This window comes from Anabas testudineus, chromosome 7 (genome assembly GCF_900324465.2).
Source record: "Anabas testudineus chromosome 7, fAnaTes1.2, whole genome shotgun sequence".
Lineage (NCBI taxonomy): Eukaryota > Metazoa > Chordata > Actinopteri > Anabantiformes > Anabantidae > Anabas > Anabas testudineus.
In genome coordinates, this window is record NC_046616.1 from 4,011,691 (window position 1) to 4,031,957 (window position 20,267).

At 39.6% G+C, this 20,267-nt stretch overlaps 1 protein-coding gene across 2 annotated transcripts; it reads left to right on the plus strand.

Moving 5' to 3' along the window:
* The first annotated feature begins 1,585 nt into the window (after positions 1-1,585).
* Positions 1,586-19,769, plus strand: slco4a1 (solute carrier organic anion transporter family, member 4A1). Of its 2 annotated transcripts, none has more exons than XM_026366952.1 (12): positions 1,586-1,684; positions 10,342-11,466; positions 12,048-12,138; positions 12,635-12,756; positions 12,884-12,995; positions 13,799-13,953; positions 14,541-14,796; positions 15,290-15,452; positions 15,842-16,017; positions 17,269-17,333; positions 17,450-17,598; positions 17,692-19,769. In XM_026366952.1, exons 2-12 carry the CDS (start codon positions 10,620-10,622, stop codon positions 17,860-17,862), a joined length of 2,307 nt encoding a protein of 768 aa, XP_026222737.1. In that variant the 5' UTR covers positions 1,586-1,684; positions 10,342-10,619; the 3' UTR covers positions 17,863-19,769. The 2 variants fall into 2 exon arrangements, with proteins under 2 accessions (XP_026222737.1, XP_026222738.1); XM_026366953.1 differs by lacking the exon at positions 1,586-1,684 and adding an exon at positions 8,891-8,985.
* The last annotated feature ends 498 nt before the right edge of the window (positions 19,770-20,267 follow it).

The window sequence follows — 20,267 nt, forward strand, 5'->3', positions numbered from 1 at the left end:
CACCCAAGCTGCAGCACAGAGCTGTCAATTGGATCCTTTTATTGACAGATAATCTTCTTTACATAACACAATGATAATTACTGTAAATATACAGTTTACCTGAAAAAGTAAAAAATCCATATCCATTTAAGTGTTTTTATTATCATCATCATTATTATTGTTATTATTATCATCATTATTATTATTATCATCATTATTTTTATGTTACAAAACTAATGTCACACTCTAGTGGTGAAGACTGGAACTACAAGTAAGGGGACGTCCTTTTTGAAAGTTGGTCCTAAAACACTCACATGCACATATCAACAGTCAGAATGGTCACATTCAATACACCCCAAAATCTTCTAAACCTTACTACATTAAATATTATGCCATAACCACACAGCTTAAAGTATTAAACATTGATGTAAATAATGAAAATCAGAGCTGAATACATAGACGTCAAACTTAAAGAATGCAGAAAGAGCATTAGACTGATGCAACATAATGCTTAACACAAACAAACCCAAATGTGTTTAAAAAGTTATTAAAAAAAAAAAAAAAGCCAGAGAGAAATAAATGAATTGTTGGCTAAACAAATGTTAAACTATCATGGTTAAGAATGTTGTGAAATGGAAACTACAGACTAATGGAGTGTTAACACCAACTTTGTCAGATATGTGTGAGGTGTCAGGTTGTATTCACGCATACGTAGAGGGGGATTTTTTTAAACTGCCAGCTACATCATCTGTGACACATATTATATTATATTATATTATATTATATTATATTATATTATATTATATTATATTATATTATAGTATATTATATTATATTATATTATAGTATATTATAGTATATTATATTATATTTCTAACACTGTTAAGGTCACAGTCAAGCCACAAAGCTGTTCATCATACTGTTAACTGTCTTGTGGTTCATCTTAACACAGCAATTGGTCCAGACATAGTAGCACCACAGGAACTGAAGTTCATTGGACAAGATCTCTCAGTTCAGCAAATCTTGGGTATGGTGGGCGAGAAGTGCCAAACATAAGCAGAAGGAAGAGAATATGAATGAGGATTTAAAGCTTTAAATAGAATGTGAATTAAATACATTGATATTGATCTATATTCACATTTTTTCTTTTTTTAGATAATAGTTGTTGATAGTTAGTTGTAGATAGTTGATAATAGCTGTCAGAAATGTTTTGAATACCAGAACAGAAACACCAAAGTTACAAGTTCCAGAGTCGTGTGTTTGTATTTTGGCAACAAAAATAGTTTTGGTAATGTTAATGGACTGTTTAAAAATGAATGTCATTTTTATTTTTATTCATGATTTGGAACTTGCTGTATAAAAGAGCGATATATCATCTTTGTACATGACACAAACCTGTCTGTGTTTTATTTTGATTATTATTATTTATTTATTTATTTGTGAAACAAAAACTGAGAGACAGAGCAAAAACGTTTCAAAAAAAGCAAAATAGGCTGCTACTAAAAGAGATTTACAAATGCATTTTGTAGTCGCAGACACGGCATCAATGATCCTCCATACAGGTCCAGTGCGCTCGCTCCTGAAGGGCGCTAACCAGCAGCGTTACAATAAATCCACCACATTTGTAGCCTCTCACCCTGAGAGCACGACACGATCAGCGGAAGATTATGTGAGAAGAACTGCACCAATTTCCGAACATGTCCAGGTAAGCTCGTTTATTTCATGTGCGCTGGGACACGGGTGGTGGTTTAGGTGGATGCGCCGCTTGGTGCTCAGCTCAGCATCAGCAGCGTGGATGTGACCATGTTACCCACATGTCCAAAGCTGAATCTGCAGCATCTCTCAGTAGTGAATGTCTGATCACTGGGGCACGGCGTCTCTGCACAGTTTATACAGATGTCTGCATCATGTTTGAGAGGCTGAAATGAACAAACAGCTCGTTCGGCTGCAGCATCTAGTTGCATTAATCCTTCACATGGAGATTTCTGTAATCCAGGGGCAGGTTCTGCCCTATTTTAAGCGGTGGCAAATAATGAAGCCTTCTTCTGGGGAAACCTTTGTGTGTAATTCACATTATCTATCTCGTCCTGTCTTATTCTAAAGAAAGCCCTGGTGCGGATCATTAGAGGATAGCGTATTTAATTCAGTCATTCACTGGTCATTAAGATGTTTTCCCGTTAATTGATGATATTTATTGCCCTCCTTTGTAACCATTAAGTGTCTTTTCCACATGATTTTTTTATTTTACAGTGAAGCAGCAGAAACGTTCTCCCCAAAACGCATGAATCGATTATTTCCAGTTATTACAGGCCTGTGCCAGAAGAGGGTTCCCTCACAGAAAAGGAAAACCCTGTCGGACCGAGCTCTGGTTGTGTGATCATGTCACTTGAATTCTGTTCTACAGCTTGAAGACCTGAGAACAGAACATGAACTGCTCTGATGCGTCTTGTCTCAGCTTCCTGAAAGCAGACTATGTGTGAACCGCTGCAGCCTGCGCGACCCAAGCTTGACATCTGTGGTGTCCTACGTGTCGTCTGCAACGTATTTGCCACAAATACACGCGTAATGAATCAGCTCTGCTATAACTGGACCCCCACACTGTATCTCAGGGGAGATGCAAAGTGCTGTATAGGCTCCTCACTGCAATACAGAAAGTTCTCCTCCACGACTTAGGTGTGACACTTTAATGAACCATGGATTTTCAGTCATAAAGAGCTTTGTTGGTGACTCTGTTGAGAGTTTGGAGTTGTTGTTTATGTTCACAATATCGTGCGTCTTTGCATTATTGATGTAGACAGATTCACAGTGAGCTCCAGTGCTGCAGCTAAAGACATGTAGCCAAGTGTTAAAGGTTATAAACACCTTGTGTTTTCAGTATTGGTGCCAAATAAGGTTGTAAATATCATCATGAAAAAATCTTCTCCTCATCCCTGCTTGCTGTTTCTCCACTGGCAGCATTAGTTTTATACATCACGCTTGTTTAAGTTGAACACAAAATCCCTCTCATACGTCCACCTGTTAAACTGGGATGTGTGGTGAGCACAGAGGCGGTTTTGCTCTGTCAGCAGCTGAATGTCAATACATACAGAACATGATTCTGCACATTCAGACAAGTTGAAGAGCACGTTCTACTTGTCAAATTCCCTTTGGATGCTGTAGTCAGCATTACTTTTAGAAACAGCTATTTTATCGCAGTACATCTCTATTTGACAGAAAACTGTTTGTGCGCATGATGTATTCATAATAAAACAATAACTGTCTTCAGCTTTATATCATCTCAGTAGTGTCAGTTTGACCTACACCTGTAATAAGTTGCCACTGATGTGGGCTTAGCGTTTCCTGCTTCTTCATTAAAGACATTCGATTGGCAAAACTGTGGCCAACAAGACCATCAGTGAAAAGATTCGTCCTGACTTTCATTTTATAAGTTGTTCTAAACTAACTGTGCACCAGCGCTTGTGTTTTAGCCTAATGTTTAGTGGAAAGGTGTCAGAGTCATGTCCATATATTCTCTGAGCTAATGTGAACAAGCAAACACCCAACTTCTCTTTTTAGTATCTTATTGGTGCCCTATGAATAATACTTGATTATACTTGATACATGATTCTGATTAAGATCCTTTGTCCCTTTCAGGACATCACTTTAGTAAGATCCAGCTGGCAAACACAAGTGGTGATAAGGGCTGGCACTGGTAGTAAGTGCTAAATCTGGCTGTGTGTGTAGGTGAGAGCATGTGGAAACCAGACTAATAGGACTGTATGTGTGTGTGATCAATTTTAGCTGATATCAATGAACTAAACCATGATTTACTTCCAATTACTCAAAGCCACACTATGAACTGTGCATTGCTTAATTTTTTATTTTGAGGTAAAACAATTGTCACAGAAGTCTTTGTTTTTATCTTCTGCACATTTGAGCACACTGTATTCCAGGTCTTATCATGAGCAATGTCAGAGTGTGACTCTGCGTGGGCTGTCAGAGCAGTGACTCAGCATTCGTTAGACCATTAGAGATCCATCAGTCTTCTCATCAAAGGTTGCACATTCTTCTTGCACCTTAACTCAGCACAGCAAAGTGTTTACTGATGAGTGATTTTGTGATGTGTCAACAAAGTTGTTCTATGTGACATCAGTATCAGTCTAGTGCCCACTGCCGTGCACAGTGTACCAAATGTAGAACATCTGATTTTTGTAAAGACAACAGTCATTCCACAGGGAGTTCTGTTCTCTGTGGTAATAAGCATAGTGCAGAACTAATGCAGTTAATTTGAAGAGATTGTCCGACCCAGTTCACAGACACAGATGGGGCCAGAGCAGGATAAAGGCCTCACCACTGCTCCACATGCAGTGTTGTGCACTAAATCATCAACTGAGTTATTCAACTTTTTGGCAATACGAGTTTGATCTGTCACTTATTCATGCCTATTGAAATATAACTAGATGGGTTCAAAACAATTTCATTGACACAATTCAGGAACGCGGAAATTATTGGACAAAACAATTAAGGTCTGTTGAAAATAATTGAGGTGAAGGTAGGGTGAGGGATATGGTGGGAGATGAGCTTAATATTATATTTCATTTTATTAAATAACCCTTCTTATTGTTATTTAATACTTTATGGCATTTCCCTTTACTCAGGAAAACATGCAACAATATTAAAAATAATAGATATAAATCTGGTTATAATCTGGTTATAAATCCTTTATAACCAGACACTGACACAAAGTCACAACACCACAAATATATGTTATGGCAAAAAATGTTGCACAAAAAACATTGCATCATGCTGTTCTCCTTGTCGCCCACACAGCAAATAGAAACATTACTGTAATTTTTGCCTTGTGACATATCAGTGTCACATGCAAGTTGAGTTCCTGGAAAGTGTGACTTTGATTGTCTCTGCCACTTCCTGTCTTCGAATCTCACCTACAGAGTCAGTTGTACCTTCAAAATCAAGGATACTGATGCACTTTGACTTGTATTTTAATTTTTTTAATGATCAGTTGTTTTGTCACTTCTAATGACTTGTTGAATTGTTTACTTTAATGTAAATGACGGCACACTAGTATTCATTATCTCCCTTATTGTTATTTACAACAGACGCTTTCACACAGTGCTTTTCCACCTGCGCCCTCTTATCCCCCTTTGAAAGGCAGCGACGTTGTTGAAGTTCAGCTTCAGGGAGCTCAGTCACAAAGCACTGAGCAATTCCTGCAGCTTTCTAGGTCTTATCTCATATGCACATGAATGTTTCTTCTTGAACAAGTTGCCTTTTAGACTATGCTGACGTGTCTAGATCTGAGCTTCCTTATTGGCTGCCTCTCTAGGTCATTTCTTCCAATTGATTTCACCACCAACAGGAGGCAGCAAGGTCACATGTGCTGGCATGTCTGTGAAATTTAGGGCAGACGCTTGATGTATGTCAGATTGTGTCTGTTCATGTCTGCAGTCAGATTTTGTGTTGGATGGTGCGTCTATGTGCTTCTTTACTTCATCCAACACAGAGCAACACGTCAGCATTTTGCCTTTCTTGAAAACATCATAGCATTTGTTGATTTGACTTAAATCAGTTAACAATATGTGATATGTTGCTGTATCATTAGGTTCCTGTTTTAGATACACTTCCATACTGTCTGTATGGGTTTACTTCCTTTTATGCAAATATTTTTATTATTAGAATATTATGCAAATAAACATTTTAGTGTAGTTGAAGTACTAATAGAAAAGAGTTGAGCCAGGTTATCGGCTCCCGGTCCATTTTGTGAAACCCTAAGTGCATGGAGAGACAATAATGAACAACAGAACATAATGAAGATTTGTCTTTGCCACAGAGGTGAGGTGTGAATGAGCAGTGCTGTCTGTTGCCCGTGGGGCTATTTGATATTTGCTCTCTAAACTGTAGCCAAGCAGAAGAAAACTATTATTTTGTCAGTACCTGTTTTGTACCATCTCATTAATTCCCCACAGCGACAGTGGGGACCCAGAGGTTTGTGTTAGCCTGCTTATTATAGTATAGGCGACTACTGTACAGGGGATTCTAGGGCTATGTCGACCAACAGATAGGAACGAGCCTGGATGCTACTACACTGCCTGTGTGCTTCACCATGTGTGCATTGATGTATCACAGCGCCATGATGGCATTTCAGGGAATGATCGATTGTTCAGTGCCATCAGCTACATTTGTGGAAGGGGATGGAGTAAAGAACCCAGCCTCTTCTGTTCTGTGTTACTGGATTCAGAGTTCAGCACCATAAAGACACACAGAAACAAAAAGAGTGACCAGTTGACATAAGGAGCACGAGACAGATGTGCAGCCTGGGTTTGAATGTCTCATTTCACTGGTTTGATCAGTGAGATCAAACACATCTCTGACTGCAACAAGCTGCATGCAGTAGCAGTCTAACACCCACCTACTGAGGATCAGTCTGTCCGTCTGGCCGACTACATGATTTCCCTTCTGTCACTATTTTTGTCTTTTAAACTCTTTAAATAGCGGTTCTACTTTTACACTGTAAGTCTGTTTTTAGTGTATCACATAGAAAAATAAAATGCTATTCTGCATCATTTTCATAAATATCCACTTTGCCTCACTTGCACAAAAATATTAATATTAAAATTTAATTTAGATAATGGAGAATTTCTAAAATGTTTTTTTGTACCCAGTCAGATACATTCACAGGAATCACCTTGATTACAGAGCCCAGGAGATGTCACGGGGAGACCAAGTTGTTATTTCTTTTTAATTTTTCATGCTCTCAAATTAGTAATTGATTCACACATTTTATTTATTCATACCACCTCCCAAACATTTTTAACATTGATCAGCTGCAGTTGTTATTCTAACAACTCTCTGAGACCAATACACAACTGGTAACGTCATTTAAGTATCAACTCAAGTACATCTATGTGCTCCTTAGATTTATGTACAAAGAAAATCGAATATAAGTCCCAAATCTAATTTTTCAAGCCTGGCTGAGACGAGTAAAGAGCTCTCAGACTAGCATCAAGACTGTGATTATCCTCTGTCCTACAAACAACAGTAAAATCAGTTAAATTAGCCTCAGAACACGCACAGGGTCAACAAGGCCAAATGCACAATGTCGCTTGATTTAGGTATGTATACCTTTCTAATTTGAGGTTCAAGGAGTTCCTGGAATTATCAGTGCTAGGTTCAAACAGGGTTACTTCTCACAGATTATTCATTGAATCACAGCTTTACACCAGTCTCACAGTTGGTCTTACACCGTTTTAGCAGAGAATCATTTTACTACTATAAATGTTGTGTAGAAAGAGATTTTAGTTTGTTGTGGTGGCATCTCATCACAGCTTGTGCTAATACATTTGTCTTCATCCAAATGTGTTGTTTCTTGGATGTGTAATAAACACATGAGAGGCTTCCCCTTGATACTTCAAAAGCCTTTGTGTACCACAGAGGAGGAAAGACTCACCAGTCCAAAGTAAATACGTTTCTGCTGTGAAGATAAAGAACCTGGTAGGCAGACAGAGCCCGCTGCTTATTAATATCACAGCTCAATGCTCTGATCTCACTTTGAAAACAGAAATGAAAAGGCAAGATACAGAATTGGAAAGGACTGGAATAAAAAAAAAACTGTGAGAACTTTCCCATTTCTGCCTTTGTATGATTCATAAGCAGCTGGGGACAGAAAAACAAACAGCAGTACAAGAGAGTGTTGCCTCACTATAGTGCATTGTTAAGAGTGCCCTGGTTAAACTTTCAAGACACACCTACCCCGAATCATCTGATCATCACCTGAGAATGAACCACTCATGCTCCACTATATCCTGCCTCTCATGATACATTAAAAAGCTACTCACATTTTCTCAGCTTAAAAATTCCTCTAACTTATTCTGAAGAATTCACCTTCATCCCCACCTTAGGTCACAGAGAATGAGAAACCGGGTCTAACTATTCATCAGCCCATCAATTAAACATAATAAGCTTTTTAATTGGATTTTATGCTCTGGCTTCCCTTCAAAACGTTATTATTCCTCTTTATCATGCGTGATCAGCTGAATAGACAACAGCTCAGAGCAGCATGCTTGGATAGTCCCTTTCATTTTGTGTGGTCAGGACCCTCTGGTATTCTGCACTCAATGATGTCCCTGCAGAATAATGAGCTTGGATATGTTGTCACCATGTCTGATGCTTTACAGACAGTTACAGTTACAGCTCCAACAAGTTTTGAATGCAGTGTTAGCAGCTCATAGCTGACTTCAGCAGCCTATAGGAGCCATACAATCTATAGTAGCACATCTTGAAGTGCTCCCTAATGCAGCAGGCATCTGTTGAAATAGCATCCCTAACACAGTTGCTAGGCTTTTCTTGAAATATGGTGAAACAGTGTTTCTATGCCAGCAGACGTCTGTTGAAACTACAAAAGAAACTCCATTATTGATGGAGTAGAGAAAGGTCTTGTGGTTGGTTCCTGTAAACTTGACAAAATAGACAGGTAAAGTGAAGTGAGACAGGAGATACGGAAATAAATAAATAAGCAAATGCACTTTTGGAAACAAACCCAAGCTCTTCGGTCACAGTGCACTTGTTTGCAGGAGTATTTGTTTGTTACACACTCGCGATCTCGTGCTACACCCTTCAGACTGCTCTGACACTCTGTATGACTGTTAACCTTTCTCTGTAAGGAAATAAACTTTAAAAGCCAGATGTGTCATTGGGATTTTAACTCTGTTAGTAAGGGCAGAAGCACAAATAATCAAAACACAGCTTGCATCCTGTGAGAGGCAGCAAAGGTCCGGTGGAGCACCAATGAGCAGTTATATATCAAGTGGATTATGTGGGATGGGAGCATGTGAGAGTGCCGATGTGCTGACTCAGCGCAGGACTATAAGAGGCTTTGAGGGATGGTCTTAGGACTTAGCATGGACTCTCCGTCATACCCCATTGCTTCAACTTTGTCCCTATCTTATCTTTTTATTCATCAACATTAAATGTCACTAGACCTGTTCCTTATCAAGAGCAAATATGCAGGTAGGAGGCTAAATATTTATATCTCTAATTCTACTTTTTATATATTTAGACCTTTTATCTATATGTTAAATTCAATTTGTGTGTGATTATGCTTTTTAAAGTTTCCAGTATTATAATAATGAATGTTGCTGTTGATGTTTGCTCTGTCTAACAAGAGTTAAACCTATTGTTGAACACAGAAAAGCAGAAACAGATTTGTCTGCATAGAAAAGTAGTTTATATAAGTATAATAAATAGACACTCGTTTTTTTTTTTTTGCATGTACCCAGATGTAGGCTGGTTCAACCTGACAGCAGTTTTACTTCCATAAAAATCAAGCAAGTAAACAGGACCTGTTGTTCTATTAAATTTGTATGTGTTAGATTTATTATATGTACTGTACAGTATTTACATGGCAGGTTTACTGTTACAGTTTAGAGTTTAAATACATTCACTACTTCTATTGATGAATTAAATTATTCTTTATAACAGTGGTACACGATGAGCAGCTGTTTCATGTCAGATGAGTTTTTAGCAGCTGACTTTGTTTGTTGTAAATGACTCAGTGATCTTTTTCTACTTCCTCTTTATAGTAAGTTAATGTCATTGTTATAAGTTGCACAATCATTTACTTCCAATAGTGGAATATCAGGGTCAGGTCGGGGTCGTCATTTATGCAATCTCATTCAGCCCTTCTTGCTTGTGGCTAAACATACATGTTTGTGTAAAATCACAATGTCTCATGTGGTTGAGGAATTGCTGATGAGAAGCAGGTAAATGTTAAATAATCAGGTTTGTGTGGATCAACTTACTGAAAACTGTTTTGTGTCACCACTCAATGAAAGAGTCAACATCAATAATTAGAACTAAGTAGAATCCGTTTCTGATTTATAATTTTGGATTTTACCTTTTGACAACTCTTTAAGCTACAGTGAAGAGTCAAATACATGTGAAGTGAAATGTTGTTATACAACAGCTGGAAATAGATACTGTTTTATAATTGTGTTGATGAAAGCTGTAATCTGTTGTTGTGCTCTTTGGAGCATAAAGTGCTTCTTATGGTTCATTACCTGTGTGTGTGTGTGTGTATGTGTGTGTGTGTGTGTGTGTGTGTATGTGTGTATGTGTGTGTGTGTGTGTGTGTGTGTGTGTGTACAAAGTATTACTTGATTGTGTGCATTTTGTCCTGACACCAAAAGTGGACATGAAAATTCTAGTGTTGGGTAGTGATGTGTAATATCAGCTGTTTCTGAATCATCATTCTAAATTAATTTACTTCATTCACTCACTTGTGAAACTAGCACTTTTTCAGAACTGAAGATTGATGCCTTATCAAAACTTTAATTTACCATCTTTGTCTCTCTGGTCTCTCCACAGGATGTAAATGATCCGCTCCAGTACGAAGGAGTCTCGCGAGCCTATACAGCATTGTAAACAGGAGAATCTGAAGGGCCTCAACATGCATGCAACACTGTGGACAAGTAGAGTATCACATACAACGTCCCTGATCCCTGACTGCAACAAATTCTCCTGAACCTCAGCTGAACCTCATTACTCGTTTCTGTGTTGTGGTTGTGAACGTATCATTCCATCTCATACATCTACCCTCATTCTGTGCCACACGATATCACTGCACATTGCCCCTCAGAGGGGCGATGCCAGTCTTGCTTAATTCTGATGCCTCCTTCAGCTCCAAGCAGGAGCTTCTGGACCTGCAGGACGGCCCTCTCAGCGGGGGTCCCTCTTTGGGTACCCCCAGCCCTGTGGACTCCCAGACAGGCAGCCCAGTAGGCTCAGGTCCCAGAAGCCCTGCAAGTCCCGGAGGACATGGCCTTGTTCGGCCCCACATTTTCACTGGGGCTTCCACACTCCCTGGCCAGCTGTATGGAGTGGAAACAAGACCCAATGCAGAGACTCCCATGGGGTTAAAGCTGATCTCAGCTGACTCAGATGAGCAATGTGGCTGGGGTGCTCTGACGCCGAAAGTCATCCAGGTTTTTAACACCCCTCGCTGGGTGCTGTTCTTCCTTTGTGTGGCCTCCTTCCTGCAGGGGATGATAATCAATGGCTTCATTAACACGGTGATCACCTCAATCGAGAGGCGTTTTGACCTCCGTAGCTACCAGGCCGGCCTCATCGCCAGCTCTTATGACATTGCCGCCTGTGTGTGCCTGGCCTTTGTCAGTTACTTTGGTGGTACAGGGCACAAGCCTCGCTGGCTGGGATGGGGGATGCTCATCATGGCGTTGGGTTCTCTAGTATTTGCCTTGCCTCACTTCACCACACCCCCGTACCAAATCAGTCTGTCTGAACAAACAGGAATGTGCTCTGGCAACCGTACCAGTCTATGCCAGGACAAAAAGGCCGGAGGACTGTCCAGCTATCGATTTGTGTTCATGCTGGGCCAGTTTCTACATGGTATGGGTGCCACACCTCTCTACACGTTAGGCGTCACGTACCTGGATGAAAATGTCAAATCCAGCTATGCACCTGTTTATATAGGTGAGTCACATCAGTAATTCATTCAGTACAGTTTAGAGTTTAACTTATTAACAGTGCAGTGTAACAATCTTGTTCTTCGTTGGCCCATTTGTGTTGTTGTACTTTGTGTCTTTGCAATTAGTCAGAAGACAATCACAGACCTGTTACCTAATAAATAAAGATGAAAAATCTGAATGCATCAAAACACCCCCATAATGTGCCTGGTGTGCACTCACACACATGCATGCAAGCAGTCAGCACAGTTGTGAAACGTCTTAAACTGCCACATGGTGCCAGGCTTAGACTCGTGCTCTAGAATACCTTCTGATCATCTATGGTACAAAAGAATCTCAATTTGTGACTTGTCCTCTTTGCATAGTTCATAGTTAGCATATAACTTAAGTATTCTCAACAAAATACACAAACACATATGAAAACAGTCTCCGACTTGTTCCCTCTTTTTCCACATGAAACATGCACTTTGTAGATAGCTCCTTATAGAAACAATGGGGCCCTTTTAACCAGCAGGACAGGAAGACGGAAGTAGGAAACAGGAAGTACACAATCAATGTACTGACAAACCCATGGCTCTCTCTCCCCAGGGATTTTCTACACGGCTGCCATTGTGGGTCCAGCAGCAGGTTACCTGCTGGGAGGATACTTCCTCAAAATTTACACTGAGATCAATGTGACGTGAGTCTGTTTTGGATGGCAGGATAGATTAAGAGTACCAGAAACTATAATAGAACAGTCTAGATTATAACACAATAGAACTGAGTGGACTACTACTGCATTAGTACACTAACATTTTATATAGCCTGATGTTAAAGAATGATGAAATTGCAATTAGCTGCTCACTCAGGGATGACCACACCTGCTCTATAGTATCGGAAGCAGTGAATCAGTGAGCAGGACGTGACACAGTCTGACACAATACTGACCTTTCAGACATCTACTAATTCTAATAAATGTGTATCATTGACAGCTGTACAGATGCACTACTGTAATTCTAGCTTTTAATACACATTGCACTGCAAAGTCAACACTTGACTACATAGTATGACAGACCAGAACAGAAGGTAGAAATGTCATAATAGAAATTTCACACTTTAGGATGTAGTGAACTAGCATTCAGAGGTCAATATCTGTAAAAATGATTCAAACAATGTGCGTGTCAATTTCATCACAGGACAGAGATGACGCCAGAGAACCCTCTGTGGGTTGGAGCTTGGTGGATCGGCTTCCTAGTCGGGGGAGCAGCAGCTCTGTTAGTAGCATTCCCCATCCTTGGGTACCCAAGGCAGCTACCAGGTAAACCTCCTGTACACTTGCAATGAGAAAAAAAATACACATATTTTTGTACTGAGGTAGAAATTGGTAGAAGAGTCCCAGTTTACTTTGACACTCACAATCTCACCAACTCTTCCTCTTCCCACAGGCTCTCAGGAGTATGTGGCCATGCGAGTGTCTGAGGCCCACCAGCTTAAGGATGGAAGCCACACTACAGCCTCAGACCCTCAGTTTGGCAAATCAGTGAAAGACATGCCAAGGTGCTTACATTTACATTCAGTTATTTGGCAGACGCTTTTCTCCAAAGCGACTTACAAGTGAGGCACAAAGCAAATATCTAAGCCATGGAGAAGAACTTTAATAGGTTTACATACAGATTAGGATACAGAATCTGTTGACTAGCCACCTGACATGAAACCAACAGAACATTTTTGGGTTGTTTTACAGCAGAAGGTGGGAAAGCTAATATCTAAATATAATCATCTCTAAAGGATAGAAGAATATTTTCCACATATGTGTGCAACATTGATATCAACAGTGTATTTTGTACAAGCTGGTCCATTTGTAAATACAGTGACTTTGTTGGCGATGCCACCCCTTGATATGTGTGTGTCCTCAATTCTGTGTAAACTGTAAGCACATCTGTTATGAATGAATGAAGCATCACAATATCAGTTCATCATCCACAAATTAGAATCGAAAGAAACTACTGGGAGTGTAACATTCCCAGACATGCTCCACTAAGACAGACATGTTACGACGTCAGAGCTTTAAAGATGAGCAACAGCCCTGCCGCTTTTCAGTTTTCTACAGCTGCTCAGCAACCACTATGCCATGTCATGTCTGTAGTACTGGGGATTACAGCGAGACTAAGGCGATAATGACAGCACGTTATGTAACATGATGATACATCTTTGGATGAAGTGCACTGTTTATCTGTACAGTATTAAGAACATCTTAGGCTGAGATTAGAGTGGCCTGGTTTAATTAATCAGGAAGCTAAAGTTTACGTAGCTAGATGGACGGATTGTCACCCCCTTTTTCTTTCTTTTTCCTTTTTTAGGTCTGTCCTGCTCCTTTTAAAAAATCCCACTTTCCTGTTCCTGTGCTTAGCTGGAGCTACTGAGGCCACCCTCATCGCTGGCATGTCCACCTTCGGTCCAAAGTTCTTGGAGTCGCAGTTTAGCCTTAGTGCATCAGAAGCTGCCACATGGTTTGGTGAGTGACAAAACACATGAAAGTGCAAAGTGTAGAGCAAACCCTGATGCATTAAAAGTCATTTTGGGTTTTTATTTTCTGTTTCTGTAAATGTCCAAGACGGGTTTGATATTTTTTACACGGAACTGATCCTTTAGAGTTGATGATAAATTAAATATATATATTTAACACTTTTTCACCTAATGTCCTTTGCTAATGTGTTTTACAGGTTAAAGGAAGTGTTGTGATAATTTCTTTTTTAGCATTTAACGACACCGTTGCTGCATGAAGTTGGAGTTGTGACTTATGCAACCCCTCATGTAACATGAACTTTGAATTCGCTGGATGTCACTCTAAGGATCAGTATTTAGCTTTAAAAGGACAGTAAAACTCATGTCATCTTTCAGTTACTCACAATCATTAAATAGGGAATTAACTGGGCAAACCTTGGTAATCATACATGTCATGTGGTATTTCGACGGGTAATGCTTCCCCAAGTGTGGAGATTTAAGAGAGCTAATGCAGGGTCAACAGGCTCATTCTGTATGGAGCACATGGGTCTGCAGCCTGACTGAGGGTATGCTGTTCGTCTCTTCTCTACTTGCCAGGATACATGGTCGTACCAGCAGGAGGTGGTGGCACGTTCCTGGGCGGATACATTGTGAAGAAACTGAACTTGCGCTGTCGAGGAATCATCCGTTTCTGCATGATGTGCGCAATGGTCAGTCTCATTGCCATCTTCATCTTTGTCATCCACTGCCCCAACGTGCCCATGGCTGGTGTCACAGCACCATACCAGTGTGATGTGATGGAGAAACACAAGATGCACCAGTGGAAACAGCTGTATGAAAAGCCAAGAAACAGGTACACAGGGTTAATTTTGGCATTTGCTATTAATTATCAAATTAACATACTCATTTAACTATTGTTAGTTTAAGTCTGGTTTTAGTTATCTTATATATCGGGGAAAGTGCAGTACAAGTCCAATTTTCCTTATGACATTTTATGTGTTCTTAGAAATAAAAGTTAGTGGTATTGTCCTCATTTAAAGCACGATAATTGTAAAACTATACTGTGATATTTCGTGCCCATGTCTGCATTAACTCTGTTTCCTGTATCAGTTTAGTGTAACCAGCAGTTTGTGCCGCATCATGTTTACCGTATATCTTCAGGATATTACCACCATGTACCATGACGACTTGCAGAGAGAAAATTCGTTTTTTAGTATAAGAAGGTATAAGAAATCATGAACAATCATATTCCTGCAAACTAATGACTTCCATCATTGCCTTCTCTCCCTGCTGCATTTTCTGCCTCCTTGCATCTGCCTCCCTTGTTCTGTTTCTCCTCACTGCAGCTCTTCTTTAGAGGAGAGTCTGACAGTGAGATGTAATGCAGGCTGTAGCTGTAACAGAGAACTGTACAACCCAGTGTGTGGGGCAGACGGTGTCATGTATTACTCACCCTGTCACGCTGGCTGCAAATCCATCAACCATACTGAACCCTCCACTGGCAAACAGGTACAGTATCAATTTGTTTATGTAATGTAATTTTCTCTGTATAAAAGGAAATTAGGCTTGATTGATTAGAATCTGAGGTTGTGCGACAGTGTAAAGCTAATTCAGAGTGATAGCACTGAATTTAAAATCTATCTTATAAAATAATACATTTTATCATCAGCAGTGTGTTATCTTGATTAGAATTGTATTTGATCGCTTCATGCTGTTTATTCAAATCACTGTGATTCTCACATTATTCATGTTTGATTATCAAACACACCAGTAAGTCTCTGTATTCATGTGTAGTTTTTTCAAAACTATTGCACTTCTTAATTAAAAAGAACCTTTACCTAAGTATGACGAGTTCAGTATGTTGTACATTACAATCAAATGTGTATGTGGGTTTCCAGGTGTATTCTGGATGCAGCTGTGTGGTGGGTAATGTGTCCTCAGGTGAGCAAGGCTTCGCACGGGCAGGGAAATGTGGCAGCTCCTGCCACTACATGCCAGCCTTCCTCTCTTTCCTCTTCATCATCATCTGCTTCACCTTTCTCTGTAGCATCCCAGCTCTCACCGCTACGCTCAGGTGGGTGATAGGAAAAATCTAGTTGTTGCAGCTGGCATTGAGTTTGTTTGTTTAATTAGCAGTAAGGCGTCTGCCTTTTCACCTTTTACTTTCGACTCCAGGTTTGATCTGGATCGATGCAGTGTTTTCAATACAGGCTCTTCATGAACATAGCAGCTGTGCATTTCTCTCTTGCTACACACATTATGAGTTTAATTTGTATTCACAATTCTAAGCCAGACTAGTCCCACTCATTCTCAACCAACTGTGTAAATGAATCTGTGTGTTTGTATTGCCAAATGAAGGGACCGTGAGTCAAATAGTTTAATATTTACCTCATCATTTCCTCATCTCACAAAGCTCAGGTTCAGCTGTCTGTTTGCAGATACTGCATTAATTTGTTATTTCCATTAACAGAGCTTGTTGCATACTCAACTGTTTTCAGCCACAAATAACAAAGTACAGGGACACTAAAAATACGATTAGCAGCTAGAGAGTTCTGCTGAATAGTGGCATCTGAAGTCTTGACAGATAAACCATCCAAACTCAAATAATAAAATATTTTATTTTCAAAGTCCAACATTTGTCAAAAAAAATATAATATTAGAACATGTTTGAATTTAAAATTAGCAATAGGTAGTTTGTCTTGTGTATCAGCAGGAGGCTGAGGTCTTTAATTTACCATCAGCACTTGTCACCGCATTGCTGGAAATATGTTAATAAAACATAATGCAGGACACTGGCAAGCAACGCTTTATGGGTTTTACATAGTTTAAACAACTTACGTGCAGTTTCATGTCACGAGCATCAACATTAAGATTTGACTACCACGGATCTCTGATGTGCAGATGTATTTTTACACTTCAACATGTCCTGCTTAGTATATTTTATATCTTAGTAATAAGACTGAATAAAACGCCAATACTATATTATTTGACATATTTCAGGTGAATATTCTTAGTACATGTGAGGAGTTTGAAATCATATCAAATGTTGTATTTTGATTGTGAAAATAACTGAAATCTCAGATCCTACCACTGTGGTTATAGGTAAATGGAGAAAAGAGTCAGTGTGCACATCAGCCAACTTCTTGTCTGTTTACAGTCTGGTACAGGATCATTGTGCTGAGAGGCTTTTACAATTTTAATGTCTTGTAACATCAGCTGAGTAAAGACTAAGAGAAGTCTGACGGTAATTGTGAGGCAGTGGAGACATACATAACAAACTGCAGTGTAGTGAAATGTCTGACCAGTGTCCCTGTACTGGTTACAGGTGTGTGCCAGACAGCCAGAGATCATTTGGACTCGGCATTCAGTGGATTGTGGTGCGCACACTTGGTGAGACAGTAGCTTTCTTTATTCTACAAGTTTATGTTTAACCTTTGAATAAGGAGCAGGAGTTTTCTCCACACAGATACTATGATGTCTAATCTGTGTTCATGTTTCCCTCACAGGTGGTATTCCAGGACCCATAGCATTTGGCTCTGTGATTGACATCTCCTGCTTACTGTGGCAGGACCGGTGCGATGAGCAGGGCTCCTGCTACCTCTATCAGAACTCGGCTATGAGCCAGTACACTCTAGTAGCTGGCATCATTTATAAGGTACAGTAATAATGATGAAATCATAGCTCTGTGAAATGTATCTGGAATTCCCTCCTTCCTCACTGTCATGCTGTCTGCTCCACCTCTTCTCAGGTTTTGGGGACAATCTTTTTTCTCATAGCCAGCATCCTGTATCAGCCTCCTCCTCAGTCGCCACAAAGCAGCTGCGAGAGCACAGATCATGGTGTCGGAGACGTGAGCGACCTGCCCGTCAAAGACCTGCCTGAAGATGGCGTCATTGTCAACCTGCATGCCAGATTATGACGTCAGAGACGTCGTTACTGCTGAGTCGGAGTGTGTGTAGGTGTCTGTCAATGCAGAATATGTGAATGTAAATCTGTGTGTCGGGGGGGAGTGTGCTTTCTTTATACCAACAGCCTTCTCTCAGCCATAATGATGCCACACCCCAACATATGCATGAGTGCAAACACATGCAATCACACTGACAGACAAAAGGAAAAACACAAAACACACAGAGGCAAACCACAACACACACACACACACACACACACACACAAAACCTTCTATAGTACATGATGATTTCAAACATGCCTCTTTATGCATCATGTTGTGAATGGATGTGTGTGGATGTGCGTGTTTGAGTGTGTGTGATTGACCGGCCAGTGTTTTGTATTAAGAAGCATTTCTACAAATCCAAACCTACAGTAAGTTCAATCACTTCAAATAACTTTATAGAAAGTCTGATGACATTTCTGTTTCATGTGTTCTGTCAGATTCATTCAGCATTTATGAAGCATTTATTATGTGAAAAAAGAGCATTTACACACGTCTCCTCCTTGTGTTATTTCCCAGTTACTGGAAGCTAATGACACTTCTTTATTTTCCACACGCAGGTAAAAGCCATGGTCTTATATACTGCACAGTTCTCCACGTCAGTAATTATGATGCCAAATCATTTTCATATCATATGTCATATTTTATGTTGGAGTATCTAAAGGCACCAGTGTAATGTCAACATGAATGATTGGTCACAATACTGCTGCACATATTTACTGTCAATTAGAGAAGCACATGCGTATTTTTAAAAATACACAAATTAAAAGTAGTAAAACAGAGAAGACCATGATGACTTATGATCTACATATACGGATCTATATATACACTCACTGGCCACTTTATTAGATACACCTTTACAGTCTAATGCCACTCAATACAACAGCTCTGCTGTGAGTTCTACTTTTATAAGAATAAAAATCGTAGTGGGCAGTGGAGTCGAGTTGGAGTGCATTTTATTAGGAGGTGTTCCTAATGTTTTGGCCACTATATCTACATAAATGAGTGTACATTACTTTTATTGCTTTGACTGCAGTGTGGTAGGAAAAAGCTTTATTGCTCCTCTTTTTAAAACCACATTACCGCACTTAAAAACATAAGCACTTGAAATTTAACAAGACCTGGTCACATCAGCATGTAACATCATGCAACAGGAAATGTCCAAAAGAAATGAAGCTATCACAGCGTGTTAGTCGAGTTGCACCATCCAGGGGCAGAAGGGGAGCAAGGGGGGGCACAGTAAAAATGTAGTCACCGGTGGTAAGTTAAACATTAGCTGTTTAAATGCTGGTGTGACTGTTTTTAAATGGGATATTCTTGGAAGTAGCTAATGAGTTGAAAAGGTGGCGCGACATGCGATGTAGCAAATCAGCACTGTTATTTGGTATTTCCTAATTATCACAGTACTGTAAGTCTTTAAATGTGCCAAAGTAGCTTTGCCTAATAACATGTATTTTATTTGCCAATAATTTATTTATAACATTTCAGCACTTAAATTTGTTTTTTTATCACTTTGCAATGATAAAGATAAATGATATCTGCTGCTTTTCTTCTCCTCCCACCGCCCTCTGTCCACAGAGAATGTTTCTCGTGTCTGTCATTTATGTGATAGTGAAACCTGCTGTATGTCGCCTGTGTTTTTGTCATGCACTTTGTTAAAGAAGAAGAATTGACCTTAAGAACTGAACTCAGCTGACAATGAGTAGTTTGATGTGAAAGTCGCCTCTCAAGCTCTCTCTGTAAACTGATTTTTATTCTTTTTTTATTTTGTTTTTGGTACTGTTTGTGTTTTTTAAAAGGAAGCAGAGGACTTGAAATCCTTGATCTTTTTATGGAATGATTCAAAGATGTCAAGTGTTTTCTAATTACAAAACCTGAACAGCTGATTATTTTTGTGCCTCATTTCTTTTTTGTACTGTGTGTGTGTGTGTGTGTGTGTGTGTGTGTGTGTGTGTGATCTTCCTGGGAACAGAAAGGGACAAATAACATGTGACACAGTGAAGGTAAAACAACTCAGGCAGCCAAGCATTGTTCCTTTCATCAAATGTCAAATACAGAAGGAACAACACTGTTATAACAATTACAAAGATTTTAAAAACATTTTCATAACTCATATATTTAGAAGGAGATTTAAAGGAAATTCAAGGTTTTAGAAGTTTGTAGTCCTTAATATTCCTGAAAGAGCAAGAAGTCTTTGTTTTTTGTCAACACCACCTTTCCTGGCTCATCCAAATTGTCCACAATGCTGCCTTGGGCACCACCAGCTCAATGCACAGAACAAGGCTGGATGCAGAGGATGTGTTTCCATGACTACTGTCAAACCAACACTCGTTAGGTTCACTGGGTTGGTTCCTCATTCTCTGTCAATCTAACAC

Bases quoted from the DNA above. Each gene is read 5' to 3' on its own strand.
- slco4a1 (XM_026366952.1), top strand. From the start codon at position 10,620: ATGCCAGTCTTGCTTAATTCTGATGCCTCCTTCAGCTCCAAGCAGGAG. The intron at 12,996-13,798 runs GTGCTTACATTT...TTCCTTTTTTAG, and splicing joins TCAGTGAAAGACATGCCAAG to GTCTGTCCTGCTCCTTTTAA. The intron at 15,453-15,841 runs GTACAGTATCAA...GTGGGTTTCCAG, and splicing joins AACCCTCCACTGGCAAACAG to GTGTATTCTGGATGCAGCTG.